Here is a 25,657-nt window from a genome sequence, read left to right as displayed (position 1 = left end):
AGCTGTGGTTCGGGAACTGTTTATCAGTGTGAACTCTCAGAGTGAGCAAGTTCAGCGCGTCGATTAGGGTAGTCCATTCTGGACGTTAAAAGAAGAGCAATCATGTTTATACCCTAAAATGCACGTAATGAAGACGGAAGCTTGCTTCACAGGAATCATTTCACTGCATTTATTAAATCTGCAGGGCATGCCTTCTGAGGAATCTGAGTTTGGCATCCTCCACTTACATTTGCAGCCTCTGGAGATGAAAAGGGTCGGTGTAGTTTTCACGCCAGCTGACTACGGAAAAGTTACCTCACTCATACTAATCCGGTGGGTGTGTCCCTGTCATGGAGCCTATTTCTTTCTCTCTGACTCGTCTGTCCAAGTCTCTTTCTCTCAAGAATACATAATCTCTTTATTTTTTATTTATAAGTATTTGTTTATTTCTGAGAGGGAAATATAAAATCTGAAGCAGGCTCCATCACCACAGAGCCCGACGTGAGGCTTGAACTCACGAACTGTGAGATCATGACCTGAGCTGAAGTCGGGCGCTTAACTGACTGAGCCACCCAGGTGCCTCAAGAATATGTAATCTCTTTAGCTAAGAGCTGACATTCACCTCATGGTCAGGCCTTCAGGGATGGGGCTGTGTTGCACAGGAGGGAGAGGAGAGGCTATGTGAGGCTTCACACTTACTCTGTGCCTCAGTTTCCCACCTTGTAAAGTAGGGGCTGTGTGCCCTTCTCTCTAAGAGCCGCAGTATATTTTGCTCAGCATCTCATCTGTTGGTGTCATTGAGGGCAGGACACATGTACAAATGCAGACACACACACACGTATGTGCTAGGAACACATGTTCCCAGCTCAGAAAAATAATTGAAACACTGCTGTGTATGTTTTCACTCGCAGTGTTGGGATTTATATCACTCTCATACCTGTCTTGCTTCTGGAACTCTCTGTAGCCCCAAAGGACAATGGACTAAGGACTGTTGAGCCCATTGCCTTTTTTCCCCTCCTTTTAAATGACAGATGTTGCTAAATTTAAGCAGCTAAATGTTTCTCACTATTAAATTTTTTTCATCTTTAATTAGTGTTTATTGAGAGTTTTCTTTCAAAAATTTACAGTAAATACAGATCTATGTTGAAGCTCTCTGCATTGGTGAGAAGTCTAACACTAATTTTCAATAAATGGCCTTTTAGTTACTTTGTAGAGTTTTTCTAGTATCAGATCAGCTAGCGAAGACTTTCTTATTCTGGACTTCCTTTAATATATTACACGAGTTTGTTCTTCTGCAAGTGAACGCTCTGAAGAAGAAAATGTACTTGTTTGTTCTATTAAGCATTTTAACTAAGACTCCTGCTGCCCTGTTGACAGCGTCTTTCATTTAAAACTCCTTCTCCATTGAAGAACTAAGGTCCCGGGAAGTGCAGAGATAGCATTTACCTCATCCCAGGTTCAACTATCCCACCTCGAAAAGAAAGTCTAAATTATTTGTAGTAGTTAATTTACTTTTGATATTTCTATATTGATACATAGTATTTTTCTGTAAATAATATCAGTCATCCAACCTAACTTTTAAAGGCTTTTAAATGGTTAAAGATTCTTAATCCTTCAGATAAAGGTGTAAAGCTCTTGTTGTATTTTGCCTAATTAGGAATGTTTTCTCAGCTTCTATAGTATTTACATTAATGATGACTGGCTTTCACTCCAGTCTACACCTTTTAAACATCTACTCCATTTAACTTTTTTTGTCCTGGGAGTCATGACTTCAGTTAATGAAAAGGCAGAAGCTAGTCTGAATTTTTGCTTGACTACTAAGGATTTGAGTAGATCTATGTTATTTGGTGGGGTGACATTATAAATCTTTGGTTCAAAAGAAACAGTAGGATTTTATTTCTAGAATTATCCATAAGGCAGAATCTCTAATAGTCACAATTACTATGAAACTCCTTAATTCACCCTGCAAGTAGTTTGTATCAATTAGGCTAAATTTGTTAATATTTCTCTGAGACCCCAACTTTATCTTTTCAGTTTTTGTTTTTGTTTTTTTTTGCTCTTGCAGGTTTCATCACCACCCAGGTGGCTGATAATTAGAAAAACATGGCTTCACATTCTCGGGCTGAGGCAGGAGGGTGATCAGGAACATTCTGGGCATTCACTGGTTCTTGCTGTAGTCAGCTTGCCTGGGCTCTTCTGAGCCCATTGGCAGCTTCCGTTGCCCGTCAATAGCCTCTAAATTCCAGGAGATGCCACACTATTTAAATTGATTTTCTCTTTGAAAACCTTACAGCTGTTCTTGCTAACTAGGAATGTTTAAGTCCAAGTGCACTGTATCTTGTGACTGTGTTGTAATGCCTTTGTATTTGTATGTGCTGCCCCAATAGGAATAACTTGACTGTTATCGACATGATTGGCGTGGAAGGGTTTGGAGCGAGAGAGTTACTGAAAGTGGGCGGAAGGCTTCCTGGTTCGGGAGGTTCTCTCAGGTTCAAGGTGCCTGAGTCCACGCTGATGGATTGCCGGCGACGTGAGTTCGTGCGTGTGGCACTCAGATGGGGCAGCCTTGGTGCTAAAGCCAAGAGCAAAAGGATTCTATAGGAAGATTCTTTATAAATTTATAGCAAATTCATTGCATTGATGCAAATAATTGAATCAGGCAAATGTTTAGTATATATAGGCCTTTACTTTATAAAAATAGCCTTAGGTATTTAACCCATCTTACTTAATACATATATAAAAAGTGTAATTGCTGAATTATCAGTATAGTGTCAAATACTTAAGATAAATAGTAAGAGGCTACATCATCATAAAAAGATCACACCATGGGGCGCCTGGGTGGCTCAGTCGGTTGAGCGTCCGACTTCAACTCAGGTCATGATCTCGCAGTTCGTGGGTTTGAGCCTCGTGTCGGGCTCTGTGCTGACGGCTCGGAGCCTGGAGCCTGCTTCGGATTCTGTGTCTCCCTCTCTCTCTGCCCCTTCCCCGCTCATGCTCTGTCTCTCTCTGTCTCTCAAAAATGAATAAACGTTAAAAAAAAAAAAAAGATCACCCCAAAATGCTGAAAGGAGACAAGACTAAAGATTTCTAAGCAGTAGAACTCTATGCAGTAATGGAAATGCTCAGTGTCTGTGTCATCCAGTACAGCAGACACTAGCCTCATGTGGTTACTGAGCACTTAAAAATATAGGTAGTGTGACTGAGAAAATAAGTTTTTAAATTTTTTTTAATGTTTATTCTTGAGAGACCGAGCATGAGTGGGGGAGGGGCAGAGAGAGAGGGAGACATAGAATCCGAAGCCAGTCTCCAGGCTCAGGTGTCAGCACAGAGCCCAACGCGGGGCTCGAACTCACAGACCGCGAGATCATGACCTGAGCCAAAGTCGGACGCTTAGCCGCCCACACACCCCAAAAATCACTTTTTAAATTTACTTAATTTTAATTTAATTTAAAGTAGCCACGTATGTCTAGTGGCTACTGTATTAGACATAGAAGATTTAGAAATTTACATAGATGTTCCATTAGATATTTCCAAACTGTGCATGTATTTAAGTTAAATACTTCTAAATTATTTATATTAGGTTCAAGAACTTTCTCAGGAACTAAAACAAAAATCAAACAATAGATGTAAAATGTTTTTCATAAATTCTGTCTTGTTTGCTATATAATTTTGAATTTCTGGAACACACTGAAAGCATTTTAGTAACACTGTGCTTCCTGTGGAGAAATCTGATTAGTGAAAACTATTGGATAATTTTGTAGCACTGTTTAATGTCTCATTAGAATTTTTTTAATAAAACTATGCTAAATGAACATTGAGTTTGAAACGATTTATTAACCATTTGCATTCAGCATTCATCACAATTCATTTTTTCTTTCATTCATTCAGTAATTTAGAGTTGACCTTGAAAGATAGAATTAAGGAGTATTATAAAAACTATAGAACCAGATAAGATATTAGTCCCTTTATGGAAAAGATTGTGGGTTGTAAATTTATGGGAGTAATTTAAAATTGTGGTAATTCTTTCTTTTTTAAACTCCCTATATAAAATGTGATCTCATTTTTTTTGCAGGGACTTGGTGACTTACTTCCTCTGAGTGTAGTGGGTGTTTGAGTCATGTTTCTAGAGGCACACACACTTGCTCTTAACTGGTCCCTGTTCAGTGTGAAGATACTGGGAGCAAAGTGTGCATAGTGCCTAGGGATATCCAAACTATTTGGCTTCTGAAAAGAATAAACTTCTAACCTTAACCTTTTTAAAAAAAAAACAACATTTAAGTTTATTTTGAGAGAGAGAGAGTGCGTGAGCATGTGCAGGGGAGGGGCAGAGAGAGAGAGAGAGAGGGAGAGAGAGAGAGAGGGAGAGAGAGAATCCCAAGTGGGCTCCACACTGTCAGCACAGAGCCTGACGTGGGGCTTAATCTCATGAACCTGTGAGGTCATGACCTGAGCCAAAATCAGGAGTTGGACACTTAACTGACTGAGCCACCCAGGCATCCCTAACCTTAACCTTTACTAAGTAAAAGAACAAAGAAGAGATTTTGATTACTGTTGGTACCTAGGAAGGTCATTTAACTTAAAAATCTTGATTAGTTAAATGTTTTTATTGTATCCTGATAGTATAAGAAAATCTGTAACTGTTCTAGAAATTAGATAGAAGTCGTACTTTGAGCTTATATTGAATTTTTTTTCACATTTTAATAATACACGTCATGGTTTTTTGATTCAATAAATTATGCTAAGTAAATTTTGCAGTTCGTATACACTAAATATTATTTTCTGTCCTCACTAGAACTGAAAGACAGCAAGCAAATTTTATCTATTACAAAGAACTTTAAAGTTGAGAATATTGGACCACTTCCTATAACTGTGACATCTCTGAAAATTAATGGGTATAATTGCCAAGGTTATGGATTCGAAGTGCTAGATTGTCATCAATTTTCCCTGGCCCCAAACACATCCCGAGATATCAGCATTGTGTAAGCATTGAGTTTTAACCTCATTTAAGTTTTGTGGCGCATTTAATAATGTGGGCGTGGAGGGACCTTTTTCCATTGGTAAGACATGTTAAGTTGTTTTTATATAAATACTTATGGTAAGTAAGAAATTTGGCTGCTATTGTGATTACTTTGTTTTGTGCCTGGAATTAAAAGAATCAAAGTTCATAAAGATGAATCTTTTGTTACCAGGTTTACTCCCGACTTTACCTCTTCCTGGGTCATTCGTGAGCTGACTCTTGTGACTGCAGCAGACCTAGAATTTCACTTCACTCTCAATGTGACCCTCCCTCATCACCTGTTGCCTCTGTGTGCCGACGTGGTTCCAGGACCCAGCTGGGAGGAGTCGTTTTGGAGGCTCACAGTCTTCTTTGTCAGGTATGCTCCCGCCTTTGGGCGAGTTGCAAGAAACTGTCTATTGCCTGGGTGTAAGAGCTTATGAATAGTCAAATAGCATATTCAAAGCATCTGAATTGAGTGAAATTTGTATTTCTTTGTGAACCCTGATACACATGAAGTAGACAAAGTAGTAACTGATAAACTTTAAAATAATAGTAAATGAATTGTAAGAGATTCATGGGACCTAGAAGTATCATAGACCATTATGCTCCATATGTTTTCACTGGCCGTCACAGGGGAAGATACGACTTTGACTCCTATTGGCCCAGTGCAGTGGCAATTTGAGATTGGAAGACTGGAACGACCCTTTTAGATTTTATCATGAAAGTGCTTTTAAATTTTTTTTTAATGTGTATTTATTTTTGAGAGAGACAGAGACAAAATGCGAGTGGGTTGGGGCAGAGAGAGAGAGGGAGACACAGAATCTGAAACAGGCTCCAGGCTCTGAGCTGTCAGCACAGAGCCTGACGCAGGGCTCAAACTCACGAGCTGTGAGATCATGACCTGAGCCGAAGTCAGACGCTCAAGTGACTGAGCCACCCAGGCGCCCACAAGTGCTTTTAAAAATGGAATTGGAATGTCAAACTTACAAGTATGCACATTTTTAGAAACTTGGGGTTTTTTTTTTAATCTTTAAGATAATATCAGAAAGTACCACATCTTTAGACATTTTGCATCAACCATCCACTGCTCTTCTGTAAGAGAGCTGGTCTTTTTAATGCCAGTCAGAACCATGCAGTAATGAACCCCATTGCTTTCTTCCTCAGTTTGTCCCTGTTGGGTGTGATTTTAATAGCCTTCCAACAAGCACAGTACATTCTTATGGAATTCATGAAAACAAGACAGAGGCAAAATGCTAGCTCATCTTCGCAGCAAAACAATAGTTCGATGGATGTAATTAGCTCCCATTCTCACAAGTAAGAATTTCTGTGTGTGTGTGTGTGTGTGTGTGTGTGTGTGTGTGTGTGTTGGGGGGGAAGGGGCTCTCACCTTTGATATTACTCCGTTCTGATTTTATTTTAAGGTGATATAAATATTATTCTGAGTCCAGGTTTAGATTCATAAAATTTTCTTTAAGTCATTGAGGCTGTAACAGTCCTTTTACAATAAGATAGACTTCATATAAGGACTTAGTTTGTAAAACTCGGGGGTTTGGAAGAAGGAAAGATAGAATTCCCCAGTACACACAGTACCGATGGCCACTTCTTTCTCACGGCTTTAGAAACAGAGGGGTAGGGTTTGATTCCACTTGGCTGGATGTTAAATGTTTTTCTTCCTCCATTCAGGAGCAATTGTAAGAACTTTCTTGATACCTATGGCCCCTCTGATAAAGGCAGAGGGAAGAGCTGTCTTCCAGTAAACACTCCACAAAGCAGGATCCAGAATGCGGCAAGGAGGAGCCCCGGTACCTACGGTCATTCTCAGAAGAAGCACAAGTGCTCAGTCTATTACAGCAAACACAGACCTAGCCCACCTGTTGCCAGCAGTGCCAACACTGCTGCTGAGGAGAGACAGACTCCAGCCCTGGGCAGCCCCCTGTCTGCCCCTAGAGAGGACGTGTGCACTGATGTTATGGGTGAGAACTGGATAAACCTCAAATACGCAAGTGGCATAAATGTCAACCTGCAAAAGAATTTAACCCTTCCCAAAAACTTACTGAATAAAGAAGAAAACACACTGAAAAACACAGTTATGGTCAATCATCCTTCTTCAGAATGTCATATGAAGGAGGAAATACAGACATGTATGTTTCCTAAGGAAACGGATATTAAAACTTCAGAAAACATAGGTGAGCTCAAGGAGAGAGAGCTCTGTTCTCTGAAGACCTCTAAGAAACTACCTGAAAATCACTTGTCAAGAAGTGCACCTCAGTACCAGTCAGACTTGCCAGAGATTTCCGGGAAGAATAATGGTAATCTTTTCATCCTCCTGGATGACTTTTCTCTCTGGTTTGTCTTCGGTCTGTTTTTTTAACAGAATTTGTTCTCACCTGTGACTTTAGGTTTAATCATGGATGCTGAATTCTTAGTTCTTGCACAGAGTTAAAGCAAAGGTGTAAATGTTGAAGTACGGTTTGCAAAATGAAAAGCTTAGGAGGAGGCACCACGTTTTTAGAATGTCGTGGCTAAGAAGTGTACTTTTAGTACATGTGTTTAGAGGGTTGGGAATGTCATATTTTATTGGGAGGATATGGACACCACTTTCTAATTATTTTATATCTTGGATTTTCAGACTATTTGTGAAAATTAATCTGCTCATAAAATGTTTCTGACTGAACAAAACTTACCAACTTTTTATATTTAACAGCTGCTACCGTCTCATGTTCCCTGGCCCTGATTCTTGTCTAATTGTGTCCCTTGGTTAAAAAAGACAGATGTTCTCTTATAGCAAAGGCAGTTAGTGGAAGCATAGGCAGGACTGGACTCAGAAAACTACCTATATGTAACATTGTCGTGAAGCTTTAACTGACCCCTTTGGCTTTTGGCATAAGAGCCTGTGCTTATTTTTCTTAGCCGTTCTGATCATCTTAATATGCACGTTTCTGTACCTGGTAAAAGTCAGATTTTGGACACTTTTTAATCTGGAAAAATCAGTCACCTTTGATCTTATTAAAACATCTAATGTGTTTCACTCCCTGTTACTGTAGAGGGGGTAGAGAAATATTATGGATTGGTCAGTTTCTGATGAGTTTTATGCATATAGTTAAAAACCCGAAGTGAATTTTATGTGTTCCATAAAAGGACGTCTCTAACTTCAAAGCTGGAGTCCTCTGAGCGAGTGGAGCAAGGTCAGGCAACTGCACATGTATTCCTGGTGCGTCTTGTTCCAACCAGTTTGTACCGTTCCCCTGGTATCCATGCACGTGTTTGAGGTGGAATCATGTCTGCAGGGTTGACACCGTCCCCTGTGTTCTGTCCATCCGGCGTGTGAACACGCACTCCGGATGAAGCATTCAACCAGATCCTCAAATGATAGCATAGCATACCTGGTCTGAGGATGTTTTGTGGTAGGGCAGGGGGCTGCCTGTTGTTCCATTTCCATGGGGCTCAGGCTGCAAAACATTTGTGAAAGAGTGAGATTAGGGGTGAATCCTACCAGGGTTTTCCTTGTTTGGTATCATTTAGGCCTGAGCACAGGATCTAACATAGGCTGACTTTACGTAAGCCTAAAACCATAGTTGTTTGAGGTGCTTCTGTGGCCCATTGCGTCCATTAGGCATCTGCATAAATGTGCCTGCAGAGTGCAGTGGCCATGGCCTTGTGGATAGATAGATGGGAAGGACCTTTTGCTGCACTGCAGTACTCTGAAGTGGGTTAAAATGTGGAGACGTGGGCCCAAAGTGCAGCGCTAGAGTGGGTCAGAGGATTCACATTTGTGCTTCAGGTCCCTCCTGTCCAATACTTGATGTTTAATGCCCATAGTGGAGCATAGATGGCCATATAGTAATACTTCAGCAAGTGTGAGTGAACTTCGTATTGGAGGTCCAGAAACAAAGGACTTGCTTATATCATCATAGATGTCATTCCTGCCCAGAATCTTTCCCTCCTGTGCAGATTGCTAATCGGTGTTTTAAATGGAAACAAGTGTCTTGCAATAAGAAGTCTTTAAAAACTGCTCTTTGGTTAGATCAGTAGTATGTTAAGTGGTATCAGGGTGATTGTTGATCAGATCAAGTAAGGACTGATGAAAGAACTTTGGCTTTCCACCATGTTCTGACCAGCAAACTTAGAGGTGCTAATTCACAGTGCTGAATTTCTCTCCGGAATTAGTATGTCAGCAGGAGATTCCTCGCAGGGAAAGCCATTCATTGACATGTGTTTTGTTCTGTTTTCTGTTCACAGCACTATTCTAGGAAAATATCAAAGAGGTTAAAAAAAATAGGTTGCCTGCCATCCATTTACAATTTAGACATTTTAAAGGATTGACAATTTTAAAAATAAGAAAGGACTGAGAATTCTAGAGGAAGATATTTGTAGTTTGAAGATAGGATTTGCAGTTTTTTTTTAGTAATATCAAGGGCTTGGGGTGCTTTTATCAGATTTTAAAGGAAAGCATTGTAATAAGCTGGCAGATGGTGAACAGGCATATAATTGGCAGGGAGTCCATAACGTGTGAAGAATGCTCAAGGATGAGAAAACCATTTGTATATGAGAACTCTCCAAATTTTCACTTCCAACTTTGAGTGTTGGTTCTTTTTTTGCTTTGAAAAGTGTTTTACTTTGTGAAAAACGTGTTTCCATCACAAAATCATTCTAGAATCTGAAGAAAACGGCTTCTGTGTTAATATTTGAACTTAGCCCGCCGGCTGGTTGGGAATCCCAGGTCCCTCCACCTCGTTTCCTGTGTGGCCCACTAGAATGGGGAATCTCTGTTTGCTCAGGGGAAAGCAGCTAGTGTGTTTGCCACATCCTAGCTCCTTCTCCTAAAGTATACAAATGTTCCATAGAGGCAAATTCAGTGACAAGATTACTTTTGGAAAAAGGGGAAGGGGGCAGGCGGTCTGTCTCCTAAGAGTGCCTGAAGTGATTTTATTAACCTGACAGACCTCCTTGAGGCATGTGAGGAAGTTTGCCTTCTCCTATTCTGAGGCTTTTTAATTTTTCCTGAGGGTGACATATTGTGTGAGAAAAAAAATATTCCAAGGTGAATATTAATGGCTCTGGCACTACATACTCAGTTTTGTTGTTGAAAAACACAGAATTTATTTTCTGATTAAAGAAATGTGTCTCATCCCCTTCCCGTTCTTTCTGCGGCCTTCTTCTGAGAGGCCTTGTAGTAAGTCATAAATTAAAATTCCCCATAGAAAGGAAGTCTGTTGACAGATGCTTCAGAGCTCTGTTTTCACACACAGTTTTCTTGGCATCCACCTGTCAAACCACAGCTCAATTTTTCAAACATTTGTTATGTATTCCAGAGTCTTTTGAGCTTCTGACAAGAGTAGAGCTCTGTGTGTAACGTAAATGATCTTTTAAATATGTCTCTTTTCAAATGTGTATTATTTTTAAATTGTGTGATCACAATTCTAGATCTGTATTTGACCGTACAATTAAAAAATAATGATCTCTGGAATTAAGGTTAAAGACACACAGCTGGCCTCAGCACTATGAAAGAGGAATAGTCAGCCAATTATTTTATTGCTTTCTTTCTTTTAATTTTTATTTCTGAGAGAAAGCGCACACGCGCACGAGAGAGAGAGAGAGAGAGAGAGAGCAAGCAAGGGAGGGGCAGAGAGAGGGGGAGACACAGAATCTGAAGCAGGCTCCAGGCTCTGAGCTGTCAGCACAGAGCCCGATGCGGGGCTTGAACCCACAGACTATGAGATCATGACCTGAGCTGAAGTTGGAGGCTTAAGCAAGTGAGCCACCCAGGCGCCCTTTTATTGCTTTCTGCTTATAACAATGTAAAGGATAATAAACTTTTAAATTGAATAATACCCTAAGCCTTGGAATTAACAATACATGGAAGATGTCACTGAATAGACACTCCAAATTTCTGAAATACAAATATTTGAAAAATTCAAATAGTCTCATTTTACTCATAGATACTAATACCTTGAAGATTAGCTTTTACTCAAAATATAACACTTGATTAGATTTGATACCATAAAAGTTTAAGCAGGATTCTAGTTGTGTTCACTTGTTCCCTGTTTTATTTGTTTTTTATCTTTGTGGCTCAAACACTGACTTTCTGAGATGGGTATAAGAAAGTTGTATAACACTGTAAGTAAGTAATCGTGCCTAATAAGATGACTTGGATAGCTCCATTTAGTAAATGAATTTCTAAATTCTTAGATATTGTCATGTTAGAGTTTCTCAAAGACTCAATGAAGAACTTGTTATTAGAATTGCTTTTACTAAAAAAAAATTTAAAAAAAAGTGGGGGGGCGCCTGGGTGTCTCAGTCGGTTAAGTGTCCGACTTCGGCTCAGGTCGTGATCTCGCGGTCCGTGAGTTCAAGCCCTGCATCAGGCTCTGTGCTTGACAGCTCAGAGCCTGGAGCCTGTTTCAGATTCTGTGTCTCCCTCTCTCTGACCCTCCCCCGTTCATGCTCTGTCTCTCTCTGTCTCAAAAATAAATAAAACGTTAAAAAAAAAATTAAAAAAAAAAAAAGTATTGCTTTTACTGTTGGTCCTGATTCCCAGCCCCACAGAAGGTGTTACTAAGTGCTTTAGCACTTTTGGGGACAGTTCAGTGTTGGATATTAACTTTGGATCCTTCCTGAGAAAGTTTGACAACTAATACTTTTAGTGCTGTTCTTGGCCGGAAGAACACATAAGGAAATCCATTTTCTCACGAATTAAGACTCTAGGAAAGTTAGCGGCACATTTTTGGGGAGAATGTATGTGTTCTCTTTTATATGTATGGTTTCCAGAATCCGAAGGGATGTCCTTATTTATGATTTCTTTTTCTGTTTTGGATCCTGCCTCCTTTGTTCTTGGCTCTTTCCTTTACCACTTCATCATGGTGGATATTTTCCTCTGTAGTTGTCTGAACACCCAACTTGTGTCTTAGGGCAATTAATGCTTCCCAGCGTTTTTATAGTTCTGTGATACTTACACCATTTTCCATTAACAAAATAAAAGCATGCTTCCCTTGTAAGTGTTATTTGTAAGATGTATATATCTTGCTTTGAGTGAGTTCAGCTTCAGAATTTCAGAATCAGAGGGGATTGAACTGCTCATTTCATTTTGCGGGCACAGACTTTCCCTGCACCAGGTCCCAAAGCAGGGCCAGACTGGAGCCCCTGCTGAAGTGAGGTCAGGCTTGCATCACCAAGCCTGCAGCCTGCTTCCTTATGAAATAGCTGCCGGGCCATCTAAACTTTCTCAGATTGCAAAGGTATGGTAAGGGAAGTCTCAGTTCAAGAAAAAAAGAGAAGGTATTGAAATGCTTTGTTTCATATTAGAACACTGAGGCCAGTTTTTGTGGGGTTGACGTTGCTTTGACTTTATTTTGAAGTAAGGGATGGAAGAAGAAATACACTTAGGCATGAAATCACTTGAAAGAAAAGTAGGAAAATCATGTTTTCACATGAGGTTTCTACCAGCACCAGCTTTTTTGCCCTGTGATTCATCTGCTCATTTACAGGGTACAGGCCCTGGTTGCTGGGCGCAGGTGCGCCCCGACTGGGAGGAGAACCTACCCTGAAACGGGTCATGCAGTTTTGGTGGGGGATCCTTTCCATTTATGGGTCTTCTGATTTCATCTTTGTAGCAGTCGGGGCAGGCGGAGAAAGTGGTATTTTCATTTTATAACTAAGGAAATTGAAGAAACTCAGGCAACTTAAGAGATTTGCTTTGAAAACTAATTAGGGACTGGGTCATGACTGGAAGCCAAGGCCTTTACCCCTCTCTCCCCTCACCAACTTCAAAAAAATTGGGGTAAAATAGGCATAACATAAGATTTACCATTTTAATTATAAAGCTCCATGGCATTAAGTACCTTCACATTGTTGTGCAACCATCACCACCATCCGTTTCCAGAACCTTTTCACTGTCATGAAAAGAAACTCTATACCCATTAAGCAGTGAGTACCTCTGCCTTCTCCCGCCAGCCCATCTCTATGAATTTGATGACTCCAGGTCCCTCAGACAAGAAGAATCGTATAGTATTTCTCTATGGGGGACTGGCTTATTTCTTTTAGCCTCAGGTCTTCAGAGTTCATCCACATTGTGGCATGTGTCAGAATTTCCTTCCTTTGCTTTTCCCTCTCCATCATTTTTGAGTATAAACCTCAATAGTGTTAAGTATAATATTGCCCACGGTGTTGGCAATGATTCATTCCTCTTAAGGCTGAATGCTATTCCACTGTAGGTATACCACATTTTGTTTGTCTGTCCATCTGTCCAGGGACACTTGGGTTGTTTCTGCCTATTGGCTGTTAGGTATAATGCTGCTGTAAATAATGGTGTACCGCCTCAGGCTTTTCCCTCAATCTGTTTTAAAGACTTTTTGTAGACCTCGTAACGTAAGCACGGTTTTAGTGGTCAACACATTTCTAGAGCATCGTGAATGTTGGGAACAATCTTTAAGTCTAAATCTCATTAAATTAGATTGGTGTGGGAAAGAGATTTAACTATGGGAATGTGAATGGAAATAATTAGCTAGAGATTAAATCATTTTTATGTATTCAAGGGAATAACCAGCAAGTGCCTGTCAAGAATGAAGTAGACAGCTGTGAAACTTTGAAAAAGGTTGACACAAAGTCTTCCTCAGAAAAGAAGATCCACAAAGCATCTAAAGAAGACATATGTTTTGAGAAACAGGACATACCTTCAGTCGAGGTCTGTATTCCTTTTTCTCTTGCCTATTAGGACAAAACCCATTTTTAGGGCTTAGAGAGCAAATATCTGTCTAGTGACTATCCACGTATATTTCATACTTTTCAGTGAGGGGGCTAGTTATGCATTTGAATCTGTACTTGTAAGTGGTGAGTTTGAGGTGTTTGGAAAGTTTTATTTATCTTCTAATTCCATAGGAGACGCTAAGATAATTTCTAGTAACATCAGATAGCTTTTATCTTTTATTCTCTGGGGAAGCTGTTCTTAAGCAGATGGGTTAACTCTTGGTAAAGACGGTGGAGTAGAACCAGTCCCTTTTCTCCAGTTGTTACCCAACATCCATTTTAGGGTCTGCTCTTGCTGAGTTGGAAGCATAGGCCAAAATCCACAGGAAAGGGATGCCTATCTAGCTCAAGCAAGTGGGCGCTTGTGCAACAGATTCCAAGAAAAGAGAACATAGTTGCACACTGTCCTGGCAAACCCTCTCCCTTCTCTCTAGTGTAGCCTACCAAAGAGCATCTAGAGAGCAGAACCCAGCCCCATATCTCATAGGCAAAAGCAAACAGGTGAAGGAGAAAGGTAGAAAAGGTATTTAGGAGAATTTACCTACTTTATTTCAGAACAGAGCTATCTGTGTATTAGTAAAAGCCCAGTGGGAAAAACATAGCATTCTAACTATGCAGGTATACACTGTATACCACCCCCCCCCCCCAACACACACAGTAAAAGCGAATGAAAGGAGTAGAACACAGAAGACAGGTAAAGATCCTAATGTAGAAGAAAACATATCCAGAGACCTGAAGAAAGCTCTTCATACTTCTCACTATAGAAAATGAACTCCATAAAATGAGAGCTTTTATAAAGGCAAATCAATACACCAGGATGAGGTTAAAAGAGACATTATACAGCTAAGAAATGAAGACCCAAATGACGTTACACAACAGTAGCCAAAACTTGAATTATTTGACCCCGAGAAAGGCTTTAAGATAATCAGAGCGAGTGTGGGGGAAAAAATTGAAGAGCTGGAAGCAGTTAGAGAAAAGATGATGATAGATATGGGGCAAAGAAAGACAAAACCAGTCCAACAGAAGAATAATGAGTGTTTAAGTAAATGACCCAGGAAATAGATCTGAAACATATTTATTCAGAGATGAAATCAAAGAAAATTTTCCTGATACAAGGGAAGAATGGAATTTGTAGAATAAAAGGGCACACTGGGTGCACCAGGAAAAACTGACACATAGCAATGGACACAGGCACAGCCTGGCTATAGTTATTGAACTTAAAGCCTAAAGAACAGTGCAAGGAGGTGAGGAAGATGGAGAAACACCAGCTCAGGCTTGCCTCACTTGGTAGAAAAGTCTCATGCCAGGGCACAGGGAGCCATATCTTGGAGAGAATGAGAATGTGAGCAAGAACACTCTAGCCAAGTTGACACTTAAGTGCGAAGACAGCAGCATCCTTAAACACAGGTGAGTTCATCATGAGTCTTTCTTAAAAAATGAAGTTAATGAAATTTAACTAAGCTAGAAGTGAAAATAAGGACCCAGGACTACTGAAGCTGTGTTAAAGGTCTGTTGTTGGGATTTCTGTCCATTTTCCATCCGCAATTAAAACTAAACAGTTAGCAATTATAATTGCAGAACAGATTGCATATTTTAAAACGAAAAGGTAACAATCTGCAAAAATGAGAGATGGTATTGAATGGTAGGTGATGGTGAGTTTTAATGTTATTTTTCTTGGTGGAGAGTCCATACTGTATAAAACTGAACATAGCACTTAATAGGGTGAAAACTTAATGAAAATGTCCTTCACTATCTTTCTTAACGTTAAACAATTAATAAAGAAGAAATGATTATTTGAACATTGGCAGTTCCCTGGGTTCTACTTCAGTTACTTTTGTTAAATTCAAATAAAACTGAGCTTTAAATTTTTATTTAAAAATAATACATCGTTCCAATATTATGAATCATTCCTGTCACTTGTCTTGCCATCCTAATGTGTATGTAGGTTCATAAAGAGATAGTAAAAAATAAGGTTTGCCAAATAATCAGTGGCAGACTCTGGTTATTTCTGGGTGGTGGGATTTGGGGTGATTCTTTTTTCCTTCTCTATATTCTTCTATTTTTGCTTAAACTTCATAACCAACATGGGTTTTTCATTTAAATAACATGAAAATGATACAAAATAAAGATATCCTAGACATTCCAAACTGGGAGTTTGCAGCATTTAAAGAAGGACAAGATATTTCTAAGTAGTCAAGTGGTGGAAGGGATTTCAGATAGAAACGTGGACAGGCAAAGAAGGGAAGGTGGGCAGCGGCACCCCTGAACCCCACAGCATAACTGGGAGCTGTAGTAGATCATCTTTGAGAAGAAGCTCAATCAGGAGTGGGAAGTAATGGGAGGGAAGAGTGGGAGACCTTCCAGATGGGAAAGGCCTTTGCATACCAATTGAAAATTTAGACTTTATCCCTAGACCTCAGCCAGAAGCACAAATAGTGAACTGGGTGAGCACAGCAATCAAAGTGATGATGCCTATAGAGAATTGGACAGTAGTGGGTTGCTTGCTAATAAGTTTCAGAGTCAGATTTTTAAAAGCACATCTGTCCAAACAAAGTTCTTTTGGCTGAAGGGTTTGGCCAGAGGATTTGGCTGAAGGGTGGCCAGTTTGGGGGGGACCCTGCTGCAAATGATGGAGTGCTATGGAAGGTTTCTGAACTGGCATGTGGATGGGTGGTGGAAAACAGCCTATAGGCTGTGAGTTTCTTGAAGGTCATAATTGGGTATTTTTCAGTTCAGTTTCACAAAGACGGGCAGAATGGCTGTTACAAAGATTATAAAGTGTAGTTGTTTAGTAAATGCTTGAATGAATGTGTGGATAATGCATTTTTGGAGGGTCAGTCTGAACGTTTTGGAGGCTGGGTTATAGAGAGCAGAGTTGGGCACCAGCTGTCTTCTCATAAGGAGGCTGTTACTCTGCTGGGAGGTGTGATATAAGGCTGTGTCTGGGCAGGAGCAAGGGTCAAGGGTAGTAAGAGTAGGTAAGAATTTAGAAGAAAAACTAATAGGACTTCCCTGCACCTAATTGCACAAAGGAGAGGAGCTGTCTTCTCTTATACAATCACTTGCAAAAGTAACTCCAGGGTTTTAAGTCTGGCTAACTAGAAGATGGGGAATTCTGACTTATGAGTTCATTTTTATGTTTATCAAAGCAATGTTGCAAATTAAGAGCATGGACTTTGCAGCCAGACTTGTTGGGTTTGAATCCAGGTGGTCACTTACTTGCTCTATAACATTGGACAAGTTACTTAACATCGCAGTTTCCGTATCTGACAAATGAGGATGAGAGTAGCCTGCCTACCTCCTAGCATTGTGAGGCATAGATGAGTTCATGTGGTAAGTGCTTAGAGTAGCGCACTTACTAAGCACTGACAAGGGGTAAGTAGAAAGGAAATGACCGTGTTCGTTAGTGACAGCCAGAGATACGGATCCAGGGCTTGAATGGGAGCTGTGCCTGTGGAGGTTAGAACTGAAAGAGGACACTGAGTTCTCCGAGGTGTGTATGTACAGAGGGAAGAGCAGGGGCCTGAGTGTGAACCTCAGGTGGTGGTGTAGCTGTGGACGGCTTGAGGGTGCAGGTATAGCAGATGTACTGGAAGCGAGGCCGGAAGACTAAGACGGGCTGTGCTTTCAGGAGCAGAAATAAAGTCATTGAATTTGAGGTAGGAGGGAATGGGTGAGGGTAAGGGTTGAACCTTAACATCCTCCTGATAAGGGCTTTGGAGACTTCCATGTTGCCCTGTAGTGAGATCGAAACCAACACTGAAATATGATCACTCAGTGGCTGCACAGCCTGCGAGCTGGGACTCACGCCAGGTCCCTCCATCTGAGGGCCACAAGGAGGAGGTGGCCCCGAGGAACTGTGCTTCAGTGGTGGTGCTGCTGGCATCCATCTGTCACGGGTGGGTGCCATTCCCCCACTTCAGACTCAGCCTCTGGCCCCCATGACAGACCCAGGCCTCTGTGCTTGGGCCTCTTCTTTTTTCTCGTTATCCCTGGAGCTCAGACTTCGCTCGTGCACAGTCCCAGGGGTCATGTAAGCTCCTCCTTCCTTTTCTGGCCTGGGAGCCTGTGTAAGACAGACATCTGCACCTAAAGATGATGGCAGTCCCCTCAACAGGAAGGATGCCACCAGCTGGAGGATCTGAGGGACCATAGTCCCTCATTTGTTTTGCTGTCTCCAAGACTCACTCCCTGTTTTGCAGAGCATCTCTTTAAAACCTTGCAAGTGTGTGCTTTCCATTTCATTGTTCGTTTGGAGAAGTCGTTCTCAATAAACACATTCCCAAGGGCAGCACTCAATGTTTGTTTTTCTTATACATTCTTAGGGCCTAACTTTGCAGCTTAGAAAATTGTATAAATCTGTCTATAGTACATGGAGAACATTCCTGTAGATTTATTGGCAAAGAAGGTTGAAGCCCAGATTTAAGAGCTACAAACTAAATTTTAACCGTAGCCCTGCTGTTTATTTTTTCAAGCAGATTTTTTTCCCCTTAGAAAAGGAATTTATGATTGTTACAAAAGCATAAGGAAGGGGCAGCGGGGAGAAAAGTCTATCCAAAATGAACCACTTTGTACATTTTTATATATTCTATTTCTTTTTTATACAACTTTTTAAAAACCTCAGCATCATCATTATGTAGATGTAGGTTTGCTAATCATGCTAATAATTCTGAATTTTCTCACGTTCAAAACAAAGGGAACTTTCAGTGGTTACATAACATTCTGTCATTTAACTATGCCCCTAATCCTAAACCATTCCCCTGTGACTGGACATTAATTTACAGCTTGTTATTTTCGTAAATGGCGCTATGATGAGCTACGTTGTTCTTAAGTCTTCCCTGTATACCTGCTGTGTCCTTGTTAGAGATTTCTAGAAGTAGGATTAGAGAGTATCCTCATGTGTGCCCCAGATTGCGTTCCAGAAAGGTGGATTCATGTTCACATGGATGGTGTAGGAAACGCTGGCTTCCTCTGCCCCCAGCAGCCCCATGTGTCATGCAAAATCTTGATCAGCGAGGTAGGGAAACGACTGTGTTTTCTTTCACTTTGCATCTCTCACCAGGGAAAAATCACTTTCCTATTCCGAAAAACAAGTAAAAACTCATCCATCCAAAATCCTACCACTGAAATCTTTTTCATTTTTTAAAATAAGTTAGAAGTGAATGTCTCGCCCAGTTCCACTTGTGCTGCCCAGAGGCAGACTGTGTTAACGGCACTCTGCCTCCCCAGCCCTCTCCTGGTGTTTGCAGGCAGAAACATGCAGTGTAAATACACTCGTGGTTTTTAAAACCAAAATGGAAAGATGAGATCCAAGCTGGTCTATAATTTGGCTTTCCTAAAAACATACTTCATTATTAAGTATTTTGGGTGAAGTCTTCATGGTTTTTAGCCTTTTATATTTCTTTTGCAAATTTCTATTTCATGTCCTTTGCCTGTTTTTCTGTCGCATGTGTTTTTCTTATTTTCTTTAAGAACATACAGCACGGTATTGACTCTGCCTATCAAATAGTGTATCCGATTTTTTTCTTAATTGGCCCTTTCCCTCTTTTATTTGCTTTTACTTATATACAGCAGCTTGAAGAATGTATTGTGAAATCTGTGGTTTTTCTTTGATTTTTTTCATTTGCTTTTACTAAATCTTTTTGCTTTTAGGAAATCTTTTTATTTCCCCACCCTGTAATCAATGAAATTGTCCCTTCTACCAGGGCTATCAGAGAACTTCACTAGTTCAAATAATTCAATAATGTGATAATAGCCAGGTCTTCTATAGAATTCTTACTATGTATCAGGTAATGTAACACTCACAACAGCCTTTTGAGGAAGATTCAGGAAACTGAGGCAGAGAGAAGCTAAGTAACTTGCTCAAGATCACAGTTGCAGGCATGGAGTGAGATTCAAATTGGGCTGTTTGGCCTCACAGTTGTGGTCTTACTTGCAACTCTGCACGGACTCGTTCCCTGGTTGGTCCTGCCTCCCTCTATGTGTGACACCCTCTACCAGAAAGCAAAGAGCCAGATTGTGCCTTTAGTCTGCCTCTCATTTCTCCACAAGTCTGTTGCTCTGGGTCTCTGGTTTTCTCTCCCGGCCCCCTCCCCCCGCCATCTGCTACTGCCAGTGCTGGCCTGTTCTCCAAGCCTGACTGGAGCCCTTCCTCTTCACTTCCCATTGTTCCTCACTCCCTCTCCCCCGCCCCCCAGCCCCCGCCACACACACACACACACACACACACACACACACACACACACACACAGCAAGTCCATTCATTAGTTTTTCATTCCTCAGTATGTCCTCAGTCTTTTCCCTCTCTTGTCCACACCCTGTTTCTGTTCCTGTCTGTGTTTGCTCATGCACTCTGCTTCTCTGTCATTCCACTCACCGGAGTCCAGCGTGCCCCGCACTCTCGTTAATCACTCTTGCCTATATTCAGAGACAGTAACGATGCCTCTGACCACCCAGTCTCATGTCTCTGTAGTCCCTCTTGTTTGCACAGGATGACAAATCTAACCAGATTGAGTGCAGAAAGGCAGCCAAGTGTCAGAGTGACTACTGACCAGCTCACTCTTTCTCTGACCCCACTTAGAGACAGATCCTTTCTTTGTATGTGACTCTGGAGGGACAGAAAGGCTCAAGTACTTGCTGTGTTGAAAAGTCTTTCTTGGCCCTTAAGTGGAGAGGGGAGGGGAGAGGAAAACTTTCCTCCCCAAAGTTAGAAATATACAGGGAATAGTACGTGAATAAATATGGCATGTATTTACTGTTTAACTTTGGATAATGTCTGATCATATGTTATTAATGTGTTTAGCGTCTAACTTAAGCAGTTAGCATAAAATCCTATAAGATAGGGCTTTGTGTGTTTAACGTGTCATGTTTTTCAGATTCCTTCAGAATCAGAAAAAAGTTAATACATACTTATTGGGAGAGAAACTAAAGGAGTATTAAGAAGAACCCCCAAATCCCATAATCCTACCACATGTACAGTTGCAGTTTCATTTTATTTCTAGTATTTATTGTAGTAAGCCTCTTGCCGTAATATGTACATGAGGCTTTTGATACCCCAGATATGTAACATGTAGGCATTTGAAACCTTCTGCTTTTCCTCTTCCAAGTCATGTGTATTAGTCAGGTGTATGCTAGAATGCCATGGATTCCTACTCTGATTTCTGGACCAAACTTCTCAAAAAAGAAGGTAAAATGAGGCAGTCTTTATTCTGTATGAAAGGTGAATCCTAAGGGTCAGTAGGAAGAGGACTCTCTGAGCTGGGGGATTTGCCTCTGTGATGTCCAGGAACAATGCATTTTTCAAGCCCTAGTGAGCTCTGTACCTTCTCCCACCTGCTGACAGTGCCTCTGCTGTAAAGAGGCAGAGTTTGGGGCACATGGGTGGCTCAGTCAGTTGAGCATCCGACTTCGGCTCAGGTCATGATCTCATGGTTTGTGAGTTCAAGCCCTGCTTTGGGCTCTGTGCCGACAACTGGGAGCCTGGAGCCTGCTTTGGATTCTGTGTCTCCCTCTCTCTCTCTGCCCCTCCTCTGCTTGTGCGCTCTCTCTCTCTCTCTTTCTCTCTCTCTCTCTCTCTCTCAAATAAATAAACATTAAAAAAAAAACCTTTAAAGAGGCAGAGTGGTAGAAGGAAGAGAAATAGAGTTATTAGAGGACTTCTAAGGCAGGAGCTACTTCAAAATGTTAAGGGGCAGGGGAATCCCCCTTCTCTTGGCTTAACAGACTATGCCTAACATTTAAAAGAGGAAAAGGCCCAAATTAAAAAAAATATATATATATGTATACACACACACACACACACACACACACGTATGTGTATATGTGTATATACACATACGTACATAATGTATAGATATATAAAAATACGAATTTCATGCTAAATTAAGTTTTTCAGAACCACATTTAAAACATCAAGCATATTCTTGCCTTATTTACAAAAGCTTAAACTAGTTTGGCACACTCAGTGGAGATTTGGCTGTCCTCCTAAAGTTTTTCTGTAAACAAATAAAAACAGAAATACACAAATTACTCCTAAGTTGAGTTTTTACGTGACTTTTCTTCAGTAGTAATTCATGCGAATTGCACATACCAAATTAACAGGTGAATGCTGGAGAATTTATTGCTGCCGATTAACAGCAAGCTGACCCTAAATTGCTAACAGATGTTTTTCCTTTTTAGCCTGTTTGGAATTTTATAGGCAATGATTGTTTTTTCTTTTTTCAGAGATTGAGGAAGGTAGAGAAGGAAGGGAAATGAAAACAAACTAGAGATTGAGAAATGTATGTCTCTGTTTTCACCCATGTTGGAACATTCTGAATTCATATGAAGTTGGTCTTCAGTTTAAACCTTTACTTAAGGTTTCTTTTTTCTCTTTAGCAAGAAGATCCTTATAGGAGGAAGAAGCTTCAGGAGAAGAAAGAAGGCAATTTACAAAACTTGAGTTGGAATAAAAATCGAACATGTAGAAAAAACAAGAAAAGAGGTACTGCTCAGGTCTTGAGGTGTGTAATTTTTACGATCGCTTTAAAATTTTCATCTGTTTTTTAATCTATAATTTTATTCTTAGCTATTATCTTTTAATCTTATTTTTGTTGTATTGGATACAGAGAATAGATATCAATGTTTGTATTTTGAGATAAATGTTATTAAAATTAATACATATCCTGGTTATGTTTTCATTTCTTTTCCTAAAATAGTACCTTAAAGTGAACATAGTTTTCATGTTTTTACTTTATAAAATGCTCAAAGCTCTGGGAGGTTTTAAAGAAAAAGTGTGGCATCCTCTGTGCCCAGCCCTTCATTCTGCCTGTGCAATGCGGTTGCAGGAGTGTTTGTGGGCCAGGTGACAAGAGAAGACAGCTGGGAGCTCTCAGGCCTCCTACCCCCGCATTGCTCTCGCCTGCGAGGGGTCCTGCATTCCCCTGCCCCTTAACAAGAGAACAGTCATGACTCAGGGAACCTGAGGCTCAGTCCTGCAGAAGCTGGGTTCTCTTACAGCGTCAGTAAGTGAGGTGCCCAGACATTTTGTGTTTTGCCTACAGCCCCAGAATTGGTAAGGGGCAGGGTCTGAATTGGAACCCAAGCAGTGTGATATTCTTCTTTGGAAACCTTGCTTCTGTAGCTCACCTAATATCCCTGAGCTTTCATTTTCTTACCAGTAAAATGAAGGCACTGGATAGTGTTTGTGGGAATCCCACATTCTGGCTTTTCAGAAATATCTTTCTAAATCTGATATTATGTGAATTTCTCAGCTTGAGGTTGGTTGGTTTGTTTTTTCAAGGGGTCACTAGTATGTATGTACATTCTGACTTCAAATCTACCTGGTGGTATAGTTTCTGAATTTTGACTTCTTGGTTTAGACATCTAAACACCCAACATATGCACAAGCCCAGAGCCTCTAGTAGAGATGCTTTCTCCTGCCTTTTCCTCCCTAAGTCCATGGATGGAGCCTTTCAGGTGTCCCTTGCACTGACAATACCCCCTTCTCAGGACCCCAGTTTTATTTAGGAATAGTTCCAGCTCCCTGACTCTTGTATATAACTGTCTTTGAGAGGAATTGAAACCTACCCCCTGGGCTTTAAAACCTTTTTCCTCCTGAGTACATCCTCACCACTCTGGCTTTTTCTTCTTCTGAGTTCAGGCATCTGGGAATTTCTTTCTTATGAGCTCAGCTAGGTATTTAAATGTTTTTCTGCCAGATTGTTCTCTAGTGGCTCCAAATCTTCCTGGGGAAGGGGCTCCACCATGCTGCAGTTCTGCTTGTTGTTGGAAGGGGACTCTGGCAGCACAGCCCACACTGAGGCAAGGACCCTGGCATGGGAGGGTGGGGGGCACATATGGTGCTGCTTGCAGTGTCTGTCGCTGGGTCGCTTAGGTGGTTGCTGTCCGGAGCCTGTGATTCAGCATTGCAGCACCCCCCCCCCCCCCACCCCAGCCTTCTCGTTTACACTCTGCTGGGGAAAGGTCAGGCAGCTCCAACGTCCCTGGCTCACTCAGAGCAAACAGCAAAGTGCAAATAGGAAAAAAGCATAGACTCACTGCTAGTTTGTTGTTAATACTAAATACTAATTGTTGATTAGCAATTACCATTTTATTTAGGCTAAATTATTTAAAAGCTGCAGCGTGGTATCTTGTGGAAAGGAAAGTTATATATATATATTTTTTAATGTTTTATTTACTTATCTTGAGGCGGGGTAGGGGCAGGGAGAGAGAGAGAGAAAATGAATCCCAAGCAAGCTCTGTGCTGTCAGCTCAGAGCCTGACAAGGGGCTCCATCTTATGCACCATGAGATCATGACCTGAGCCAAATCAAAAGTTGGATTCTTAACCAACTGAGCCACCCTGTCGCCCCCTACCTTTTATTCTTTTTACGTGTATTTTCATAAAAAGTTGATTGACTTAGGTCACTCTAAAGTATTATATTTTCCTGATGTGAAAATACAGGAAGATACAAAATTCGAGTGGAATTTCACCAATTAAGCATTATGATATATTTCTACAAGGATATTTCTGACATGCTAAAGAAACAAAATTTAAAATTTTTTTTTTAACGTTTATTTATTTTTGAGACAGAGAGAGACAGAGCACGAGTGGGGGAGGGACAGAGAGAGAGGGAGACACAGAATCTGAAACGGGCTCCAAGCTCTGAGCTGTCAGCACAGAGCCCGATGCGGGGCTCGACCTCACGGACCAGGAGATCATGACCTGAGCCGAAGTCGGACACTTAACCCGACTGAGCCACCCAGGCGCCCCAAGAAACAAAATTTTAAAATAGAACTTTCCAGTAGCTTGTAACTAATCAGAATGTTTTGAGAACATGATGCTTAAGAAGTAGCCAGGGGGCCCTCACCCATTTTGATTACTCTCAAAATAAATGGGTAAACTTACAAAAAGAGAAGTGGGTACTTGTTGGATTGTCTGTTTCCTTGGCTCTTGCTTCTTCTGTTATAGTCTTTACTTTGAGCGGTCAGAAACCAATGAAATCATGTGCTGTAGCTCACATATTTTGTCTTCTTAACTGCCATCCTACAAACCTGAAGTGAGGTACTGCAGTTAGGTGATGTGAATAGCCATCTGTGGACTCCTGTGGCGTCCTCTACCCATTTCTATTTTGCCATTTACAAAACCATTACAGTTCTTTCCCCAGTTCACGGTCTAGTAGAGAGATGTTATCATTGGACTGTGAGCTCCCTGGGGAAAGAACTTTATGCTTTGTAAGCGCAACTTTCCTAACAATACATGGCACATGGTAGTCACTCAATAAATGTTTGCTAAATGAATGGATGAGAAGAGATATAAATGAACGCTCAGTACCTTCCCCCAGACACCAGGCAGCAGGTTCATCTATTAAGAATCATACCTGTCACTAAAGCCAAGGAGGATGAGCCAAGAGTCCTGGGTTCTGGACCTGGACCTGCCACTTATGAGGTGACGGAGGGACTCCATCACTTATTTAACTTTATGGAGTTTTATTCCTCTCAGTGTGAAGTATAGAGTAGATTAAATGAGCTCCAGATTGATTGTAGTTCTAAAACAGCAAAAATCTTTTGTCTTTTTGATACCACTCCCTTACTCAGTGTCTTCTCCCCCAAAACACAAAGAGCAGAGGTCTTGGGTTGTCCCAGGTTCATTTTCACCTCTAGTAAGTCTCATGGAAAGCAAGGATGGTTGGATGATAACATGTGGATGTGATTTGTTTGTTTGTTTTTTGTGGTTCTTCTAGGCCTTCTGAACAGAGTGAATTAAAACTTGTGTGCAATGCATTTGAAAGGCCTGAGCTGAGCAGTGACGTCGATGTCAGAAACTGGTGTATACAGGAAAACCCGGGGGAAATTTGTAAGACAGATGCTGGCATTGGGAGCAGTTTACCTGCTGCACAGGAAGAGGCAGGTGTGTGACTATGTTGAGCTATGAGCAGTGCTTCTGTTGGGATTTTTG

At 40.9% G+C, this 25,657-nt stretch overlaps 1 protein-coding gene across 3 annotated transcripts in view; it reads left to right on the top strand.

Moving 5' to 3' along the window:
- The window catches only part of TMEM131L (transmembrane 131 like), a 169,361-nt gene that overhangs the window by 124,281 nt on the left and 19,423 nt on the right, over window positions 1-25,657 (top strand). For all 3 annotated transcript variants that reach the window (XM_042935265.1, XM_042935264.1, XM_042935267.1), the window contains exons 20-28: window positions 185-312; window positions 2,367-2,509; window positions 4,772-4,958; window positions 5,169-5,354; window positions 6,143-6,292; window positions 6,662-7,287; window positions 13,510-13,658; window positions 22,097-22,221; window positions 25,443-25,609. In XM_042935265.1, the coding sequence (XP_042791199.1) occupies window positions 185-312; window positions 2,367-2,509; window positions 4,772-4,958; window positions 5,169-5,354; window positions 6,143-6,292; window positions 6,662-7,287; window positions 13,510-13,658; window positions 22,097-22,221; window positions 25,443-25,609 (1,861 nt within the window). The remainder of the gene's footprint in view (window positions 1-184; window positions 313-2,366; window positions 2,510-4,771; window positions 4,959-5,168; window positions 5,355-6,142; window positions 6,293-6,661; window positions 7,288-13,509; window positions 13,659-22,096; window positions 22,222-25,442; window positions 25,610-25,657) is intronic.

Source organism: Panthera leo, chromosome B1 (assembly GCF_018350215.1).
Source record: "Panthera leo isolate Ple1 chromosome B1, P.leo_Ple1_pat1.1, whole genome shotgun sequence".
Classification (NCBI taxonomy): Eukaryota; Metazoa; Chordata; class Mammalia; order Carnivora; family Felidae; genus Panthera; species Panthera leo.
This window is presented reverse-complemented; position numbering and strand designations above follow the sequence as displayed.